The sequence below is a fragment of the Polyodon spathula genome, chromosome 1, assembly GCF_017654505.1.
Source record: "Polyodon spathula isolate WHYD16114869_AA chromosome 1, ASM1765450v1, whole genome shotgun sequence".
In the NCBI taxonomy this organism is placed as follows: Eukaryota; Metazoa; Chordata; class Actinopteri; order Acipenseriformes; family Polyodontidae; genus Polyodon; species Polyodon spathula.
Genome location: NC_054534.1, coordinates 69,481,462 through 69,504,082, shown reverse-complemented (window position 1 = coordinate 69,504,082; position 22,621 = coordinate 69,481,462). Strand labels below are relative to the sequence as shown.

Below are 22,621 nucleotides of genomic sequence, written 5' to 3'. Positions count from 1 at the left end.
TGTTATTAAGCACTGGTAATAATCTGAAGCAGCGGTATTTCAAAATAACAGAAGCGTGTTTTTACTTTAGCGAAGTAGGCTAGAATGTTTTGTCGTTCTTTATTGGAATACATTTTCAGTTTTCATATTGAAGCTTGCTGTATAGGTGACTACTCATTCAATCAAAGCAAGTAGGAATTTGCTTGCACCTTTTAAGACATTTTTCAGGTCAAGTAAGCTTATTTGTGTATTAAAAACAACAATAGTTTCATCTTATTTTAAAAGGCACGTACCTGAAATCGCAAGGTAATTAAAATGTTTGCTTATACTCTCCCCATCGTTCTGCTCACTGTCAGTCCTTGTTAAAGTTTTAAAATAATGTAACCGATTCGAAGTGTAAATTTATATTTAAAAAATATAAATGTTAAAGCTAGCAAGAAATGACTTGGTTGCACTAGCAGCAGTTGCATTATTGTTTTAAGTTATTTTATTATGTGCAAACTTTGCCCTCTAACTCAATGGACCATATTTAGAAGCAGGCACAAATGCAGATACACAATTTCTTAGAGGAATAAGACCATTTTTAATTTTATAAAACAAGAAACACCTCGACTGGTCCTTCATTGTTTTATTCAGCAAAAATAAATAAATAAAATGTATTTTGCATTTGCTTCATAATTAAGTCTTTTTTAATATAGTAAACAAGTGCTTCTGACAAGGCAAGTATTTTAACTGCTTACTTGGGGAATAATTACTGTCAAAACAGTACTTGATTGTCTTTGTTTGTTTAACACTTTCCTTAAATAAACTACATGTGGGAATGCCATGTTGCTACGTGTGCCGCTGTGCAGAGCTGCCATTGCTACTGGTTGTGCCATGTGGTGCTCCTTGCATGTATTTGTTATTAACGCGTGCTCAGTAAGTGCATATGGAACATTTTATGCTGAAACTTTAGTAGGCTTGCAATTACTAAAACCATAACTTCACAAGAGCAAGGTTTGCTTGGTTTATTAGAGCTGAATTGTAAAAAAAAATTAAAAAAAAAAAAAAACAAGAAAAAAACTAAAAAACAATTAAAAATAAATACATTTGGTTCTCTACGCTCAGCAGTTAGTCCATCAGTTTGCCCCCTTACTTTTTAATAAAGTTAGGCGCCTATGATTGTGACACAGAATTATATTGCTTCTGACATTGATTAAAACACAGAGGCCCAGATTTGTAAAAGGATTGTGAGTGTTTTACGACAGTAAAACAGGTGCTGAGGGTTCTGAATTCTTGGATGGGATTTATAGAACACACGCAAATCTGCATAAACACGCAATTAAGACGTGATTTGCGGGGGCAATGTCTAGGGTTGCCACCTGTTCTGGTTTTGCCTGGATTGTTCTCTTTTTGAGGCAGCTGTCCTGGGAAATGTGAAAGACTTCTAGGGACATTATGTCACCAAAGTATATGTATTTTTTTTTTTGTATGCAATGACTCTGGTGTCCCAGTTCTTTGTAAATCAGAGGTGGGAACCCTAGTAATGTCTCTGCGCTTTAGCCCTTGATGCATATGTAATTCTGGGGAGTTTCTGAACTAAACCTAAAAATTGGGAGGGGATTTTCCAAATGAGGTCTATTAAATATTCCATCTAATTTAGAAAAGGTGCAGGTAATTGCGGGCCTCATATTTGCGTGATTGTTTTAAGAACTCTGAAAAGCAGGTGTTAATTTACTGCAGTCAGACAGTAGGCTATACAAAAGGTAAGGTGATGTGGGAGACTGCAGCAAGGAGGAAACATTTAATAACATTTTGCAAGTGAGTTTGTAAATTACGGTTTGTAATACCGGTACCATATTGTTTTGCAAACTCCAATTTTCAATACATGTTTCATAGCATACTTGACAAAACAGAAAGTCTGCAAATAGAGAATATAGAATCCATGTAAAAAAGGTTTAGAAGCACCTAAAAGGTCTTCCCACAGTGACAAAGCAAGGTTCTAACGAGAGCCTTTACTTCTAGAGTGTAGGCATTATTAGAAGAATGGTGGAGGAGATTAAGAAAAGATCGAATGATATTCCGAGGCGCACGAAAGAAAAAGACTCATATACAATGAGGGCTCATCCTCCACTGTTATTTTAGTAATGCCTACAGAATGTATTTTTTGTAATGTGGCATTCTGGTATTTAACAATACTGGTTCAGGCAGTATTGTTAAATTTGAGTTGGAAAGAAAACGGTAAAAAAAAAAAAAAAAAAAGGACAGCGGGACAGATCACGCAGTTAGTTTGTATCGAGAGCAAGTACAGTTTTTTTGACCATATACACATGCTTTAAAATCATACATAGAGTAAGAAATACAGACAAACATAACAAATAGGAGAGTTGTAACTGCGTAAGACTTTAAGAAGATATGTCGTAGTTAAACTGAAGACTGTTCGTACAAAGCTGTATGGACTTATTGTTGATAAACATATTGCTGTACAACAATGGAAGGATTATCCACCCGTTTGACTGCCATGGATGTAAGTAAATAAAACTTACTGTTTCTGAAGTTTGAAAAGTCTATATGTCTGGAATTATTCTGTACGAAATAAGAAGTTGAACTAATATGTGAAGCACAGTAACTGGATGATGTGTCGTAATGTATAAGCAACCTGCTACAGACTCTGAAGTCGTACATTTGTTTATTAAGAAGCCACCGCACATTCCATATTTTATTAATTTGTCCTGGTGATGTATTTCGACCTTGTAACACATCTTCATGTGTTTCAAGTACTGCTTGTACCAAAATCTCCACATCCATATTGATAAATTTCAGTTTTCGCTTCCGAGCATCCTCATCACCGCGGCTAGTACCAGGCTGAGGTCTTTGTGTGCCATTCGTTTCTTTTGGAATGCGTAGCCTACACATGCAAGATTGACCCAAACACGTTATTTGTTGTGGTAGGTGTGTAATTCTCCATTGCTAATTGCGGTGAGGGGTATTTAAATTAGTTGATTGCTGAATCGCCTGCTTTACCCAATTAGTCTTATAAAATATGTTGTTATTTTGACGATGAGTGTGGCTGTACTGAGCACGCACAGCAGGTGGCTTTTTGCGGTCGGTTTTTCCCCTTTAGAAATTTGGGACTGAATTGTTGTACTGCTTTTAGAATGACTGTGTGTTACTGAATAAGAAAGGTACTGGTCCAGAGCTTATCTATACTCAGAGTACAACTGAGATTTGTGTTATTATACAGTTAAATGTACTGTTAATGCAAAAGTTTTATTTTTTTTACAGCTGGTTATTAGTTATCAACATTGAAAATGGTCAAACTCCTTAAATTATATCTTTGAAAGTGGTCCTTTAAAAAGTCCTTGAAATTTATACAAACCTAATATTTACGGCATACGATGGAGGTAAGCAGATATTGTATGATTTTTGCAGTTTAGTTTTTACAAAATTATTATGTGAATTGAGCATACATGTAAAAGGTTTGATCAGTGACATTTATAAAAACTATGTCTCGTGTGATTTATCATGTTGATCCATCGAGTAAAATGACAAGTTGTTAGTGAAGTAATTTCTGAATTTCTTTTTCTACAAAGTCAAGTTTTGAATTATAAATAAGTCGACTGGAGGCAGGTCTTTTTCCAAAAGTAAAAAAACAAAAAAAACACAAACAGTTCTTAGTAGTCTTGCCACAATGTCCACAGGCTGCTGTTCATTCACCATACCTCCAGTATTTCTCTTCCAATGAGATATTTCCACGTTTATCTGGCATTTCACCACTCTGTACAGATGAGCCAAACCTTTCCCCGAACACAGAAAACTAACCTTTTATAAAGGATCTCTATTGTGACCCAGATAGGCCACAGGTGCTGACCAAATGAGGCAATTACTAATTAATAAGCCAACCCTATGTCCTGTGCTAGCAGCACCTGTTGCTTATTCAATTAACTCCTCAAACTCATGGCAGGCTGATTCCAAGCCAGCCAAGGATCATTCCAGCTGTCCCCTGTTGTGTGGACCGGCTTAGTTTCAGCCTGCCACAAGCACCTGCTGCTGGTTGTTCTGTGAGCCGGATCGCTCGATCGATAGATTTTTTTTATTTTTTAATATCCTTTATTTCAATCAATCAATCAACATTAACAGTACAAAATAAATAAATAGCACAGATGTCCATACAAAACTCTCTATTACAATAATTACAAACACATTCTTAATTTATTATCTTCCACCAAACACACCACCTCCTCAATTGCTCAAATTGTCTGAAATATTTCTAGCTGATGCACCAATTTATAAAAAGTAAAATCAACTTTAATCCTTGAGGTTACCGACACTTTAAAAATAGGGACTACTGCATCAGTTAAAACTCCATTCATTTTGTTTTTCCTACTTTTCAAAATTGCCATTTTTGCCTGGCCCAGTAGAAAATTTGTCAATTGACAAAGATTTTTATTTCCTTTAGTGTTCTTCATCCCAAAAATAAAAGTAATTTGAGTAAAACTCAGACCCAATTCACTAAACAAATCATTCAGTAACTCAAACAAAGGCTTTAACTGACGACAAAACAAATAACAATGAAAAACCGTTTCCCTAATCAAGCAAAATTTTCTCCCCCCCGGCAGAATAATGGAGAGGAATTAGTTGGTGGCCACAGTGGTGTGCAATATTCTCCACTGCAGATCCCCCACTCTTTTAGGAACTGGTGATCCATACAGATTCCTCCATGCAGGTCTGATGGAGTCCTCTACCTGTAGCCTCTCTCTCCGACGTGTAGCAGGCAAGTTTTTCAACTTTTGAAAATGCAACACTTTCACACACGTCCGATATATATCTTTTTTTTGTATTCCCCCCCCCCCCCCCCCCCCCCCCGAACTGAACCTTATATCCGCACTCTATTGCAGGTTCAATTTGCAGGTCCAACTCTGGCGGTTCTATATCTAGCTGGCTTTTTCCTAGGAAAAATTGACTCAACTGCTGCAACCCATCTGCAGGCAAAACAGCTTTAAGCTGCACTAAAAAAAAACCTCCATCACACGTACTGACTTGACACCCAGCTCACTTACTAGTGATTCTGCAGTTTTCCAGGCTTGGTTATCAAAATTAATTAAATTACCAACCTTCACTAATCCACTGGAAATTAAAAGTAAAACAAAACTCTTTGATTCTAAAAGATTTAATTTTAACTCTGAGTTATAAATTAGGGGCTCTTCAAGCAACCAATACAACCCTACAGACTTCAAATCTCTGTTAATTCTATAAACCTTCCAAGCATTCAGCATCCCTCCTATAAGAAACAGGTAAGACAGAGAGATTTAACTTTCCAGCATCCAATAAGAACAGATGCCTATCAAAATTCAACCTCCCTACTAAACGAAGGAAAGCAAAAGCCACTGTTCTCCAGGGTACTGATTCGTGAAAGTACAGCAGCCTCTGAAGTGACTGGTGTCTAAAAGCTGTTATTCTGCTTCTTATGTCCATCAGTCCCTGTCCTCCTCCTTCTACAGACAAGTACAGCACCCCCTGCTTTATCCAATGCAGCCCATCCCAAAAGAAACTTAGCAGTAATCTCTGAATTTCCAACAGCAGAGACGGAGGGGGATCCCCACACATTAATCTGTGCCACAGCATTGACGTGACCAGGTTATTAATAATTAAAACTCTTCCTCTATAGGAAAGTTTAATTAGAAGCCACCGCCATTTATCCAATCGGGCTTTCACCTGATACAGTACTCCTTCCCAATTCTCTTTAGCCAGTCCCTGCACTCCCAAGTAAACACCCAGATGTCTGAAAACCTCCCTATTCCATTTAAGCCCTGATGATAAATCTGGTGGTCTGCTGCCCTCCCACTTTCCAGTTAAAAAGACATTACTTTTGTCCCAATTTATCCAAGCTGAGGACACTCTTTCAAATACCCTCAAGCTCTCCTCTTTGATCTGAATGTATTTCTTATTTGTTACTAAGATACAAAGATCATCAATGTAAGCCACCACCTTAACAGGCTCCATTGTCACAGTAGGGATAGACAACTCATTCAATATCTTTCTCAATTTTACCATCAGGGGTTCAAATGACAGAGAATATAACATTCCTGATAGGGAACAACCCTAGTGAATTCCCCTTTGGACTTTAAAAGGAGAACATAATACATCATTTATTTTAAGTACACTAAAAATGCTACTGTAGAGCAACTTAATTTTTCCCAGAAACCTGGAACCAAAGCCAAATGACCTAATAACATCAAAAAGATACCGGTGGTCTACCCGGTCAAAAGCCCTCTCTTGTTCAAGAGTAAGGAAACTAGCTTTAAAACCAAAGAGCTTGGAGGGAACTATTAAGTCCCGCACTAAAAATTTATTGTCAGCTATTGTTCGGCCAGGTACACAGTACATTTGGTCTGAATGCACAATAGTGCTCATTACTCTGCTTAGTCTATTTGTCAATACCTTTGACAAGATTTTATAGTCAGTGCAAAGAATACTTACAGGTCTCCAGTTCTTAATAAGACACAAGTCCCCTTTCTTAGGCAGCAGAGTCAGTACTGCACGCCAGCAGCTCAGTGGCAGTTCATTTTCCACAGTGCATTCCTCCGTCATTTCCAAAAGGTCACTTCCCACCTCAGACCAAAAAGTCTTAGAAAACTCAACAGGTATTCCATCGATTCCGGGCGTTTTGCCCATGTTGAGCCCTTCCAGAGCTTTAGAAAGTTCTTGCAATGTCAGTGCACTCTCCAGCTTCTCTTTCTCTTCTTCTGGAACCTGTGTCAGCCCCTGGAGGAACTGCTCAGTTCCCTCAGATCCATCCACAGCCTCCGTCGTATACAGCTGTGAAAAGAAACCCACAGTATGCTCCCTGATAGCCACAGGCTCACACAGCAACTGACCATTTGCTGTTCTAAGGCAGTTTGTATTGTTTTACTCTGAGTCACTTTCTTTTCCAATGCAAAAAAATATTAAGTTGGAGCATCCATCTGAGACAGTTTTAAAAACCTTGAACATACCAGTGCTCCCTGTACCTGTGAGTCCAACAACTCAGCCAAACTCCTCTTTTTGAGCTTCAGGACTTGATAAAGCCTGTCACTGTATGTAGCCTCCAGTGCATTATGGAGTTTAGTAATCTCCTCCTCCAGCTCTCTCATCGTGCTAGTGCTCTTTGTAGCATTCATAGTGTACTGTTGACAAAACGGTCAGGTCTGAATTTTACTCACGTCCCACTATTGCCTTATTGATAAAAACGCTTTTTTCTGCCTCCTCCACTGTTCCTAAAAGAATCTAAAACATTTTAAAAAATGACTATTTTTTAAAAGTTTAGTATTAAAATGCCAATAAGATGATTAAACTTGTGCAATAGGGATACTCATATTCAAACTGACCAAACTATGATCAGATAGACCTGTGGGGTGAATAGTACATTTAGAATAACAATTTAATTGATGCTTAAAAACATAAAATGTATCTAGTCGAGCTAAACATATATTCCCATCACTCCTCTTAGTCCAGGTATACTGCTTCACATTAGGATTCATTACTCTCCACACATCCTCCATATCCTGTGCTGTTAGAACAGTAACCAGCTCCTTAACTGACCTGGGGTGAGGCTCTGGGCCATTTCTGTCTAGCTTGTCATCAACTGTACAGTTAAAATCACCAGCTAATAAAATCACCTCTTCAGCCTGACTCTGGGCAGTAACTCCATTGAGAGTCTGAAAAAACAGCACCCTCTCTCTCCCATCATTTGGTGCATACATATTAACAAATACTAAATTTCTACCTTCTACAGATACTTGCACTTTTAACAAGCACCCTTTAATGATCTAATTTACATTGATAGAGTCATACTTAAACCCCTTTGCAAATAATATGGCAACTCCAGCACTAAAATTCATTCCATGACTAAAAATAACCTCCCCTTCCCAATCCTGAATCCATTCAGATTTATTATTGTCATCTGTGTGGGTCTCCTGGAGCAAGGCAGCGTTAACTTTCTTTTGATTTAAATATCCAAATAGAGCTGCTCTCTTTGCACAATCTCTACCTCCATTAATATTTAATGTTCCTTTATTTAGAGTCTGCATTTTAGGGTTTAAAGGAGAGATACACTGGAATTTACAAACACCAATAAAAATGCGCACAATAAATAATGCTTGTGTAGACTTATTTATCATTACTTTTTTAGAGAGGCACGAACTTTGCTTATTATATTTGTTAATTTATCTCTTTCTGTTTGCTCCATTCCCAATACAGCTGCATTACGCCTAATTTGCTCTGCCGAACTTAAAAAACAATTTTAAATCAGGGAAGTACTCAATAACTTCAATCACTCTTTTCCCTTTAATGGAGCTTAGAAATGCCCGAATGCTTTCAGCACTATACCCCCCTCTCGCTTGTTGACTAGCCGACATATCAGAGCTAATCGAGGAGTCAGTATCACTGCCCCCATCTTCACTAAAATCACCACCACTGACTGCTGTGCTGTGTGTTTGAGCACAATCCACTCTCACAGGTAGCTCGCTCACTGATTCACCAGCCTGACTGACTCCTTCCTCAGAAACGAGGCTGCGTTTTGCTGCAAAACTGTGTCTAATTTTAGCCTTTCTTTTTCCTTTGGGGAATTTAAACTACCATCCACTTCCATCTCCTTTTCTAACTCTAAAACTGCACCCTCATTCTGCTTGGCGCTTTCCTCAATCTGCTCTCTCCCCTCACTACCCTGTCTGTCAACTACCACAGGTATCCCTCCAGCCTCAGCTTCAATCACAGCTTCTCCCATCTTCCTGTCTATTTCGAATGATTCCTGCAGCTCACTCTCCCCATCTACCCCACCAGACTCGACCAAACCAGGTTGGAGCTTTTCAGCCTCTCGCTCTGCTCTTCCTTTTACAGCACTATGATCCGAAGGACCATCAACCTGGCTCCCCGGTTCAGCTGTGCTCTCTCTCGCCTCAATGGCTTCTTCCCCCTTGCTTTCAGTTTCTCCTACAGTCGTGCAGTTCTTCGCAATATGCCCTTTAGTCACATTTAATACATTTCATTAAATCAGAAGAAGCAACATATTCACTACCATCCACCCGAAACCTAAACGATACATTTAGCTCTCCAGTCGGGTCATTCAGAAGTATATATAACTGTCTTCTGAAAGAAACGACGTGCTTTAAATCCGGTGATTTACAACCCAGAGGAATCATTGTAATGCTTGACATTATTTGACCATGATGTCTTAGCTCTCTCTCTATAAGTTCATTTTTCAGAAAAGGCGGAATATTTGAAATTGTTAATTTCCTGGCGGGAGTCGCAAGAGGAAATACCAGTACAGCCTTATTCATATGTGACGCAGACTTGATATTCTCACACCCAATTACTTTTCCAAGGTCAACCACACATTTTTCAACCAGGACAGACACATCCACTACAACTTTTATGCCATTTCTCTGTGTTATATTTTTAAAGTTAGGAACTTAACCCCTCGGGATTCCCCCAACTTTGGCCATCACGGCCAAAAATTATAAGAGACCCAACTATTAAACCTTTTTTGTTTTTAAACAAAACCTAACACATAAGAAATAAAGGATGGAATGTGAAAAAGAAAAAGAAAAAATAACAGGGGAGAAAACCCCTCACTCACGCTGAGCTCCTCACTCTACACACACGCTGCAAGCACTCCCATCACACACAGCGACAGCCAGACATCAAGAGTAGATAGATAGATAGATATTTTTTGAGTATATGAGAATTATATTTGTTGGACATTCTTTGCTATTTAATAACAGAATGTCCTCCCTTTTACATCTTCTACTGGTACCTTCTGGAAGAACCCTGTGAGTCCATGCAGTACCACAATGCTAGAGTAAGATTCTGTAATGTTTTATTCTTTTCCTGTGTAGGGTGAACCAGGTCTACCTGGGCTTCCTGGACTTCCTGGCATAAAGGTAAATAACACTGCCTTCTTTATCATGCAGGCCTTTCTATGAGAGACCCACTGGAAGTGCTAGTAACTGAATATGCAGATTATTAAACTTTAGAAGTAAATACTGTATGTTTCACCAGTTTGCTCAAAAAAAAAAAAAAAAAAGCTAAGCAAAATGACATTGTTCTAAATACGATAGATTTCATTACAAATATAGAAATGTTCTCTTTATGTCCAGCTCAGTTTATAAGTCTGTAAATCACGAATATGGATTCCAAAATTGTCGAATAGACCAATTTTCTGCAATTTAATCCAAACTACTTTACCTTACTGTAAGAGTCAAGTATCGCTTATTGTTATGTTTAATATTCAATATAGTCGAAAGAAGTTTGACATTTTCAAATTTGCTGCACTCTTATGTTTGAACACGTAATAACTTCGCACTAGACATCAAAGTTGCCAGTTTGTTTGATGACAGTTACATTTAAAATACACAACAGAATCTGCTTTATACTGACATATTAAAATGTTGCCATTTTTCTTTAAATAGTGTATGATTTACAAACTAAATGTTGCCAGAGTGTTATGATTAATTATTATGGTAAATTTTGCATATGCTTTACTATCTTGAAGGCACATATTGTGCTGACTTGAATTTTAAAGCCCCTTTGTCTGGAAGTGCAGTGTGGCTAATGTATGCAGGGTCACGATGTATCACATCCTTTCTCTCTCAGCATGGTAGCATCATTGAAAACAGCTCTCATGCTGCAAATGTTTTTAATACAAATAAGACACTTTGTTCCTGCAGGTTCTAGCATCAGTAAAAACAATCACATTATAGAAGCTGTCAAAGAGAATATGGTTGTGATCGTTTTAGAAAAGAAGGAAAATCACATCAAAAGTTCCCAGTGCACAACTTTTCTAATCTGTCCAAAGCTGTGCTAGCCAAGCCTATGAGGAATCATCGTAGGCCTTACTTTTAGCATGTCCTAATGATCTGGGAGCTGTAACCCCAGAATATTGAAACCTGTTGAAAAAGAGCAGGCACAATGTAGACAACCCACTCTGGAAACTAATATGCACATTCTAGTTACTAGGTTTAGAATTTAGTATGGCAGAACAGTGTCTCTTTTGTGGAACACCGATTTATGTCTTAGTAATTTATTACCTTAAACAGGCATCAAAAATAGCCACATATTTCTAGGTACACATAGTTCAAAATAAAACAAATCTTTGTGGTTCTGTCTGTTTAAGTATTTCACTCTTAACACTCTTTTAAGTCCCTTTCACACTGGCACTCGGGTCATACCCGGGTTAACCTGGATCCCATTGACTCACCTCAGGGTTTGCAGGATTTGCACTTTGACCTGGGTTGAGCGAGACAAAATGCTTGACAGCCGTTCGTGAGCTGACGCAATAACAAACAGCCACGCCTGCGTGAAGGTTTCACTTCCGCAAGGAATGTTTCTGTTTATTCTGTTTAGCCATGTTTTTGTTGTTTGAGACACAGCATGAGCCAGATTGCAGCAGGGATGTAGAAACATTTGCTCTAATCAACGTTTGGGCAGACGGTTCAATCCAGAGAAGCTTGGATGGAAGTGTCTGTAACAAGCTGCTTCCGGGGCATTGATACACGCATTGTGTACTTACGTCTGTCACCCAGGCCAACCCTGCTTTATCAAAAGCAGTGTGAAGTCACGTACCCTGACCCGGTAGAGCATGCCAGTGTGAAAGGGGCTTTAAATATGTAATTGCTATTGGAACTTGGATTCATTGAATTTTAAAAACATACACACACACAAAAAAAAAATGTATTCATTTTTAAAATGGTACAGAAAAGCAATCTAATAGAAGTGAATTATAATGTTTCCTAAGATCATGAAAAGCTTAAATAATGCACATCGGAATGAGTTTGCTGTAGGTTGCTGTGATTTGATTTATTTTCTAGTGTGCTTGCTATACTGGTTTGCTCAATCTGTTTTTAGAAAATCTATATTATATTTTCTTAGTTCAGCCCTATACTTGGATGCTTGAGTGCTAAACCAAAAGGCCATAATAGTTGTACAGGTTTAAAGGATTACTACACCAGATAAAGAAATTAGAGATGGTGGTCAGGGTCTGTTTTGTTATGTATTATTTGTAAGCTGATAAATTTAATATATCTCTTTCTATGCTTTAAATCTTTAAGGGCGAGCCAGGTTTTATGGGTCCTCAGGGCGAGCCTGGGTTACCAGGGTTACCAGGAACAAAGGTAATCAAATGTATATAAATCTAATAACACAGTTATGGCTCATACTCGTAATTGCCTTGAAGAAGTATTCATCGGAAGGTATTAAATAAATCCATTAATGAATCTGTTAATTTCAAAACAAGGAAAGCAGTCCTTCCGTCACCTTTCAATTGAGAACTAATCAATGGCAGTTAAGGTCTGCACTGAGTGTTTTAAAAGGTGATTGGAAGTGAATATTCCTCTTAACGAGGGCGCTAACATTTTTACTGCCGTACTACCATACAGAGGACATAAATTGGTTTTCATTGTCAGTCTAAGGCCTCGATACAGCCTGTTTCTTAGACAAACCCATGGAGCATCATTTTGAGAGTTTGTTTAAGTCTCTCCACCAACCCATCCATCTGTGGATGGTAGTGAGCAGTGTGTATGCCTTTTACATTAAGCTTTTGCTTATGGCTCGTGTCTCATCGTCTTTCTAAAATTGTGTGGCAATTCAGTGTCTAGCATTAAGCCAGATGCCAATTTTGACTGCTTCATTGCATTTATGACATTCTGTCTAAGCTTTTTAGATTTATGTGCTTTACTGGACATTACCTCCAGGTTAGCCTCTGCAAATGGCAATTGAGACCAATCCTGCTTCTGCTTTGCCTACTTCAGAGCTACCACAGCATTACACTGACCTTTCACCAACTCAATCAATATGGCCATATCTTGCCCCAACACAACTTCATATGGCAAACTTTCTACAACTCCCACTGTCACAATATACTGCTGCTGTTTCCCAGTTAAATAAACCTCTGCAGTTGCATAGGAGTGTTCATCACCATGTACACACCTAACATTTAGTCTTGGCTCACTTATTACCCCACTATCAATTCAATCTGTCCTCCAGGGTCCAGCTGCTACCGATATCTATGAGGGCGTGTACTGGCGTACCATTCAATAACACCTCACACATTTGTTCAGTGATATAAGCTACCATACCATTATGCGTTACTCTAGGCACATAACACAGATTACTAGGTCTATTTTGCCACATTCTGCATTGAGCCACTAGATGGCCCTGTTTCCCACAATTATAACACAATTGATACATCCCTGATCCGACTTGATCTATTATATTGACTGTTTAAGCACATACATATTACCACCACGTACCACACAACTTACGGCTCCATGGTTGGTGGGGGGCCTCTGGAGTGGTATTCACATTGGCTTCTCCCTCTGTCCTGGGTCCTAAGGTAGGTATCAGTCCATCATCCTTGGATAGCTGAGCTAACTTTGGTTAAAGGCCTGCTGCCTCTGCGGACTCTCAGGTTCCATTCTTGCTCTTATGAGATTTGTATTCTCCTAGTCTGGGCACCGGGCTTTACTGTCCACCGCTCCCTGGAGTTCATTAGCATCATCAAATCGTTTTTCCAAGCCTTTCAACATCTGTCTTGCTGCGCCATTAGCCATTCAATGCACTGTTCTCTCCTTTCTTGCATGTCCTGTTGTTTTCTTTGTTGATCAATTTGTGTTCTCTGTACCTCCATAAGTGTCTCCATCATAGTACTAACTTCCACCATAGTACTTTTTTCTGTTGCTCGACTCACTGTTGGGGTAGGAATTGTATGCAGTAACGCTCGGACAGGTGTATCATGATCCAGCCTCCTGATCATCTCTGGCAGGTGTACTGCTGCAACCAGTGTCTGATCTCCCATCTCTGTCCTGCACATCTTCAGCTTTGCACCAGCATCCATTCCACGGCTTAATTTCTTGGATCTCTCCTTTATGCAAGCCACTATCACTAGATTACCGGACAAAGTTCAATCAAAATATTTTCTTTAATTAATAAAATTCAAACTTTATTCTTTTATCCCAAACTTCCCTTCAGGCAGTCAGATAACAACAGCAAAAAGTCACTTTCTATACGTTACAACAGTGGTGTTTTTTTCTCTCCCATTCGGACATACAATACCTGTTAGCTTTATTATTATTTGTTTATTTGGCAGATGCCTTTATCCAAGGTGACTTACAGAGACTTAGGGTGTATGAGCTATGCATCAGCTGCAGAGTCACAATAACGTCTCACCCAAAAGATGGAGCACAAGGAGGTTAAGTGACTTGCTCAGGGTCACACAATGAGTCAGTGGCCAAGCCGAGATTTGAAACGCGGACCTCCTGTTTACAAGCTCTTTTCTTTAACCAGTGTCTAACTAACCTGCTTGATTTTTTTTGAGGATGCAACATCGATAATGGATAATTGCAAAGCATATGGCATGGTATATTTAGATTTCCAGAAAGCTTTTGACAAAGTCCCGCATAAAAGATTAATTCTCAAACTGAATGCAGTAGGGATTCAAGGAAACACATGTCCATGGATTAGGGAGTGGTAGAAAACAGAAAGTACTGATTAGAAGAGAAACCTCAGAATGGAGTGTGGTAACCAGTGGAATACCATAGGGATCAGTATTGGGTCCTCTGCTATTCCTAATCTACATTAATGATTTAGATTCTAGTATAGTAAGCAAACTTGTTAAATTCGCAGATGACACAAAAATAGAAGGAGTGGCAAACACTGTTGCAGCAGCAAAGGTCATTCAAAATTATCTAGACAAGATTCAGAACTGGGCAGACACATGGCAAATGACATTTAATAGAGAAAAGTGTAAGGTACTGCACGCAGGAAATAAAAATGTGCATTATAAATATCATATGAGAGATACTGAAATTGGAGAAGGAATCTATGAAAAAGACCAAGGAGTTTTTGTTGACTCAGAAATGTCTTCATCTAGACAATGTGGGGAAGCTATAAAAATGGCCAACAAGATGCTCGGATACATTATGAAAAGTGTTGAATTTAAATCAATGGAAGTAATGTTAAAACTGTACAATGCATTAGTAAGACCTCATCTTGAGTATTGTATTCAGTTCTGGTCACCTCGCTACAAAAAGGATATTGCTACTCTAGAAAGAGTGCAAAGAAGATCAACCAGAATTATTCTGGGTTTAAAAGGCATGTCATATGCAGACAGGCTAAAAGAATTGAATCTGTTCAGTCTTGAACAAAGAAGACTACGCGGCGACCTAATTCAAGCATTCAAAATTCTAAAAGGTATTGACAATGTCGACCCAAGGGACTTTTTCGACCTGAAAAAAGAAACAAGGACCAGGGGTCACAAATGGAGATTAGACAAAGGGGCTTTCAGAACAGAAAATAGGAGGCACTTTTTTACACAGAGAATCGTGAGGGTCTGGAATCAACTCCCCAGTAATGTTGTTGAAGCTGACACCCTGGGATCCTTCAAGAAGCTGCTTGATGAGATTCTGGGATCAATAAGCTACTAACAACCAAACAAGCAAGATATGCCGAATGGCCTCCTCTTGTTTGTAAACTTTCTTATGTTCTTATGACCACACAGCCTCCTATCTCGCTCCCACCACACTCTGGTAGCTTGGGAGCTTCCCTTTTAAACTCCATACCCCCTCCTTAACAGGTAATCAATTTCCGGATGAGAGGAAAATTCACTTCCAATCATCTTTTAAAACATTAATGTGGAAGTTAATTGACATTGATTGGTACTCAATTGTAAAGGGAAGGGAAAACATATGTTCTTGTTTTGAAATTAATACATTGATAGATTTATTCAATACATGCTGATAAATACCTTTTAAGGGATTGTAATTAAATGAAAAAAAATGAGTTATTGGAATTATGATAGTTACATTGTTAAACGGTCTTTATCCCAACTCATTCCTTATGACACCTCCAGCATCTGATATCACATGTCATCTCTGTGCTAACATCTTGTGTGATTCCCAGGGAGAAAGGGGAGAATCTGGCCCACCTGGGATAGGGGAGCGAGGAGAAAGCGGTCCTCATGGGCCAAAGGTCAGTATGCTGGTCAAACTGAACAACACACGGGCAGTGGTTGTTCTAGTGAGGGAGATCATAGTCTCCAAGTACAGGTGATGTGCCCTGTAGTTCTAGCTACACCACCCACTTGACATGTCGCGGGTTTCGGGGTCCAGTGTAAATCCGCTGTATATCAAGAGCCGCGATATATTGATAGACCCATAGAAAAACAAATAGGCTAATAACAAATACTGTACAACCACTCCCTCATTTTATCGGGTGTGTCAGGCTCCAATATAAATCCTCTACGCAACCTGGTTTTTCTCATTTTTCATATAAAAAGCAGCACACCATTTTACTAAATCTTTGCTCTTTACCTTCTTTTTCCTCTATTGTCTGTTAACTTACATAGAGATAAGACCCTTGAATCATCGTTCAGGCCTGCTAAAGGACGCAGAGCACATATATAAAACTAAACTGAATAATCCCTCTGGTTTTGGTATTCTGTAGGAAAGGGTTTAGGGCGAACCTAAAAATTGTATATTCATGGTATTCCGTTTTATGTATGTGCTGAACTTTGTTTTTCAGATGAAAAATAATTAATTCTAGAGCTTTATCTGAAACATAATCAGATGTGTTGTGGTATGTTTCAGATACCGTGTAACGGGAAATTTTGATGAGGATTTTATTTTGGCTTTTATTTGGCTAACTAGTTTTAAATTTAAATAATTTTTGTTTTGTCTTTATTGTTAAAGATTTCACACGTGCAATAATGTCCTACAATTACTAAATGATATTGTGATCATTCCACTGTGTTAGTGAACCATTACTACACTTTAAAACTGAGAGTTAGCAAATTCCTGTCGTTAAAGTGTACTGCAGCTACTAATCCTTTCTAATTAAGGACTATATAACGATAATGCTGTAACTCATTTTTAGAAGGCCTTCTTTGTTCTTATCCAAGTAGCTGCAGTGATATTGTAGATGCTATAACGAGTTACTGTAAATGAGATACTGTTTTAGACAGATTTCATTAAGTAATCATGTATTTTAATGTTTTTGAAATTAAAAGTAGAAATACAAAACTGGCATTTTGTGAACGTGCCAAGTGAAAAACGCCAATTCAAAAACCGTCAAAATCTACAAAGGTAGCAAATCCGTCTTATTTAATTCCAGCCAAACTTTCCCATTATATGGTATAGAGGTCATTATTTTTCATAAGGCTATTCCTGAATCACCTGTCTGTAGTTTTAAACCTCCGTTCTCGTCCCTGTGTTTCCCTGTTGCTTATTTTCCTCTCCTCACTGCTGCAGGGGGTTCCTGGGGAGGCTGGAGCCACAGGCCCCAAGGGGTCAAAGGTCAGTTTTCACTATTGGTCTTTACCTGAGTATTTGTGAGTCCAGCTACTCTTATATGTTAATAAATACAAGTGACCCTATCAGGTGCAAAGCTGTTTTCCGTTAAACAACAGTACTGTATACAGTGTATATGTGTAAAAGCTTTAGGTAGATGGTGAATAATTGCTCAGTCGTTAAACAAACAATTTCCAAGGCTAAGCAGCAGGTTTATCAAAACCATGATGCATTGTGGGATTAAACACTGTTTCTGAAAGCAGCGTTAGAATGCATTCAAGTTAAGGCTGGTTCCTGCTTCAATTTCCTGATTGATTTCTAGTCTAATGAATTGTTCTCAGTTGGCTAGAGATTTGAAGCCATCAGTGCATGTGCAGGTTATCTCGAGTTAGAAGTATCTTAACTTCCTATGCGTTTCAGCACCAGTGCTTCAAGAACATGATATTGTGTATGTTTCTTTTATTTTTTTCACATTTAAACGTTGACAGATCAATCAATAGAAGAAAAAAACAAGCATATTAATAAAGTGTAAGTGTATTTGTTTTCAGCTTGTAGCTTATCATCTTTCAAGAGAAGTTTCCTCTGCACTTTACTCTCCCTATGTCATATGGATGCCTTTGGTGACATCAGACCAGGAAGAGACAGATACTGTACTGGGAGTGAAGTGCTGAGGCATGTCTTAATAATAAATAAAAACATTTAAACACAACAAAAACACTTGAGCTCAAAACAAAAGGCATGGTTGCCAAAACAAACAGACAAAACAGCTACAAAACAAACAGTGAACAAACAAGTATCGTGCTGGTCCAAATCCAGCACAAATAACAATTGTTTATCTTTCTTTTTAACTCGCGTCTCTCTCGTTCTTAAGCCCTTAACAGAGCCTAGACTCCCTGCCTCTTTTATGCAGCTGTGCCCGAGCTCGATTGCTTGTTAATTGGGTTCAGGCATGTTCTGCATGTGAAGTGATTTGGCAGGGAAGGCAATTAACCCTTCTGTGCCGACCTAAAACAACAGTGCACGAAAAACATTGAATTCATGACACAGTAATACATAATACAAACACAAAATACGCACAGGTGCAGGGTGCACTCCGCCACACCCTCTAATTAATATATTAAGAAATATCCATGTCTGACAGCTGCCCCTTGTTTTTTGTGTTACAGGGTGATTCTGGAGAGACTGGTAAATTAGGAGCCATGGGGCCCAGGGTAAGTTGATAATTATATCAGTCTTTTGCTTATCACATCAATTCAGTGCCCAGTGGCCCTTCTTCACGTCAGAACTACAGTACAAAGGCTAAAGCAGTGTTTTGATAGTTACTGAAATAGTTTGCTGCAGCACCGACAAGACTAAAGGTCAGTTACTGCAGCCTAAGCTATCAGAACTCTGTTGTATGTTTTCTGACTCAGAGTGAGGAATGTTTGCTTTGAAAGAAAAGTCAATGACTGCCTTTAGCCTTCTGAGGGCAGTGTTTCCCCTAGTAAGATTAGAGTATGACTAGAGCAATGTTAATCACTCAAAGCTACAGCCCATTAATGGGTATCTACACAGTACATCAACCAACTGTTCAGGAGACCATTTAAAGACCTTTACATTAAGGTCATTACTGATGGCAAGTCCACTGTATGTGGGATTCATCAAAATGGTCATTTGACAAAGTTATTCTATTTATTAACTATATTTATATGACAAAAAGTTGCAGCACTTACAGTTAATATAATAAAAGTGTTTTTGATTGATTACTTTTGACGTGTACTGTCTTTTTTTATTTTGATGTTTATTAAATAGAGAAATGTATGCCAAACCTTAGCGCAATGATACAATAGGAGAATTACCAACACTGAGTCATAAGCCAACTCGCTAAAACGCCTACTACTACAGCTATGGCTAAAAGTTTTGCATAACATGGAATTTTAGGATTGAGAGATAATTTTAAATAAAAACTAGATCATTTAGATTTTTTATTTAACACAGTGTAATCAAAGAACTATCGCAACAGTCAACAGGACGCCATAATAGTAGCACAGTATTTCATGTTAGATTTCAAAAAAGTACATATTTTTCAATATGTTTTTCAATAAGTATATGGAAAACTACAAAGTGCTATGTAATTCAATATGTTAATCTTTATTCAGCCGGTTTCATTTGACTTTATGAAGCAAAATTAAATAATTCTATAGGGTGATGCTAAACTTTTGGCCATAACTGTACAGTACCTTTACTTTAGAGGTCAACGTGTTTAGATTTTTTGATACATGAAACTGACACAAGATGGTAAAATGTTTGTGTTTATTTTACCTGAATTGTCACATAATAGTTTTTTTTTTCAATCTTTTAATGCTACAAAACAGGGTCCACCGGGGCAAAAGGGTGACCAAGGAGCCACAGAGATAATTGATTATAATGGAAACATCCATGAAGCACTGCAGGTATGCATAAATAAGGATAGCCATTATCATGACCTGTCCTTCGCCTGCAACCACTGAGCAGACATCCAAAAGTACTAAAATCCTTGCTGTGCATCAGTCTCAAAGGATGCAGTGTGTTATGTGAAATAGCCAATGCTAATAACCCATCAGACCTACACATTTTGCGTCAAAAGCCTTGAGAAACAAATTAATAAATGATGGTACTTGGCAGACTCTAAAAAGGTCTTGCTTCTCCTCATTCGGAAATAAATATTTGTCCAATTTTATAAAAAAAAAAAAAAAAAAAAAAAGGTAGGGGCAATATTTTTATTTATAGGCAAAAAAGTAAAAATTTCCAGCTATGATAGTTATAAAAAAATGACTCTGACTTTCAACGTTTAATAATTAAATGTGAAAGGCAACCTCCAGATAAATAATTTCACTGTGCATATCAGCAAGTATCAGGTGTCTACAGTAGTAAAGCTAGCCTCCGGTTTCAAGTTAACAGCCAATGCTTGGTAGATTTCTGCAAGCTGGATAACTGCTTCACTCACCCTGTCTTACAGGGGAACAATAAGTGCGTTTGAGGGGCCTGTGCAAATTGGTATCGGCATAATATTTCCTGTATAATCTGTTAAATATCCCATAATGCGTGTCCTTAATTATCCCTTTTTACCGTTTCTGCACTAATGTATGTTTGACATGTGTAATAAAGTCATCAACATATTTTACCTGAGCAGTTTTGAGCAAGGTGGATTTCTATAATGAAAAAAAAATAATAATGCACTTCATGATTAAAAACACATATCATGGAATAATAAACAGATACAAAATAATGTTATGTGCATTGAGAAGGTATATATTATTATTCCATGCAACTCACACACCAATAACAATGTGGGTGATCTATAACAGCTGTTAGTTATGCACCCCTGAAAAAAGTGTTTTCTCAGACCGATCTAAGGGAGTTTTTATTACATGCAGCAGCATAATAATCAAATAGTCCATGGTACAGTTAATACATTAAAAAAACAGTTATGTGGATGCTTTTATGGGACATGTTAAAACAAATAGATATATTGATGTGTAAATTGTAATCTCATCTTTCACTATTACATTTTGCCAACAGAGGATTACCACTCTAACAGTCACGGTAATTCACATACTCAAGCTGCATGAGTGATGTTTTTAGTGTTTTACCTTTGTACTGCATGGTACATTCTATGTTCTCATTATGTAAGCAGAATGCAAAGTTTACTGTACTTACAAAAACATACAGTAGCAATCTGTCCTGGATAGGAAATTAGCAGCATATGAGATGTCAGCAACCAAATTAAGATCTGTGCCATTTTGTGTAGAATTGGCACTTTGTAACATGAATCATTATGAGTAAAGTTTGTCTATATAAATAGTAGTGCTTCTAAGTATTAGATACTATTTCAATTAATTGTTTATCTGAATGTACTACATTTCTTATTAAATTGTCATTGACCATGCATATTTCTGTTATCATTAGTTCAAAAATGGAAAGGAAGAATAATATCTGTAGTACGTTCAGTGTCATCCAATTACTTAGTAATTTGGTATGACCTGCTTTGACTTCATCATAACTTCTAAATGACAATTTTGTCATGGCACGTACAAGCTTTTTGCACAAGTCCTGTGGATATATTTTGACGCTGTTCTTAATTGATCAGTTTCAGCTGCCCAATACTTGAAGGGGACAATGTCTTCTTTTCACCCCCTTTTTTTAGATCAATCCAGCTATGCTTGATTGGATTGATAACTGGAGTTAGTCTGGGCCAATGGCCAAGAACCACAGTGTTAAAACAATCAATCAAATCAGCATTTATTGCATGCTACTCAGGGCAATTTAGTGTTATATTTGTGATTGATAATCAACAAAATAATCTTGTGGAAAAGTATCTTAAATTGGATAGACAGCATATAACATTCAATACATCACTAAGTAACTAGTAACCCATAAACATAACCCAGTAACACACCATTGTGTTGCATGTGCATTCCCAACCCACTGTCTCTTCTGCCAAAGCAGAACAAACAAGCAGAAATGCCTCATCCAAAAGCTATAAATTAGCCCCCTCAGCCAAGCTGGTTGGCAGCTAAATTCAATACATTCTTATTCACTCATGGGGTTGTCCTGAACTTTTGTATTTCACTTGTTTTGGGCAAGTAGGCATAGGCATGATTACAATGGGGTTGTTGTATGTTTTGCTTTCACTGTCAATTTTTCCACCCATTAAATATTTGTCAATAAATAATGCCTTAATTGTGTAGTTTATTGTGTCTGCTGTCACTTGTAAGTGTCTACAGTACTATGCAAATTCACTACAGAAATCTGAATAGTTATATTAATGCATCTTGTTTGTTTCATAACTAGGGTCCCCCAGGACCACCAGGACTGCCAGGGCAGCAAGGAATAAAGGTGACCAAGCATCGTTGTACATTGGGAAATGAAGCTTTTAGAGCCTATGGCTGTTAGAAACCAATTAAACAACATAACTCTGGTCAGTGGTCATTACAGTGTAGTACAACACTGAGAAGGTGAGGGCACACACAGAGGGTCAACTGCAAAAGTTATACCAGCTAACCAAGTTTTTATTACAATGATCCTATTATACTGTATGTAAAAAAAATATATATATATATATATATATATATATATATATATATATATAATATATATTATATATATATATATTATATATATAATTATATATCTATAATTTCAAATTAAAAACATTATTTTTTGGATTGAGGTAACATTCTTTATATTTATATATTTCACTCCATAAAATGAAAAGCTAATATGGTAATTGACTTTGGTATTTCCTTTGTAAACCTGTTTACAGTGACATCTATTTAACCTGTAGTTAGTTAGCTAGTCTGCAAAGCATTTTTTACAGTTTTACC

The 22,621-nt window shown here is 37.7% G+C and overlaps 1 protein-coding gene across 9 annotated transcripts in view; it reads left to right on the top strand.

Moving 5' to 3' along the window:
- LOC121321725 (collagen alpha-1(XXV) chain) overlaps nt 1-22,621 on the top strand; it is a 201,750-nt gene that overhangs the window by 160,087 nt on the left and 19,042 nt on the right. For 8 of the 9 annotated variants that reach the window (XM_041260863.1, XM_041260855.1, XM_041260871.1 and 5 more), the window contains 8 exons: nt 9,834-9,878; nt 12,045-12,107; nt 15,892-15,960; nt 17,238-17,282; nt 18,443-18,487; nt 19,631-19,708; nt 20,817-20,840; nt 22,089-22,133. In XM_041260863.1, the coding sequence (XP_041116797.1) occupies nt 9,834-9,878; nt 12,045-12,107; nt 15,892-15,960; nt 17,238-17,282; nt 18,443-18,487; nt 19,631-19,708; nt 20,817-20,840; nt 22,089-22,133 (414 nt within the window). The remainder of the gene's footprint in view (nt 1-9,833; nt 9,879-12,044; nt 12,108-15,891; nt 15,961-17,237; nt 17,283-18,442; nt 18,488-19,630; nt 19,709-20,816; nt 20,841-22,088; nt 22,134-22,621) is intronic. The other variant, XM_041260825.1, reaches the window with a different exon arrangement.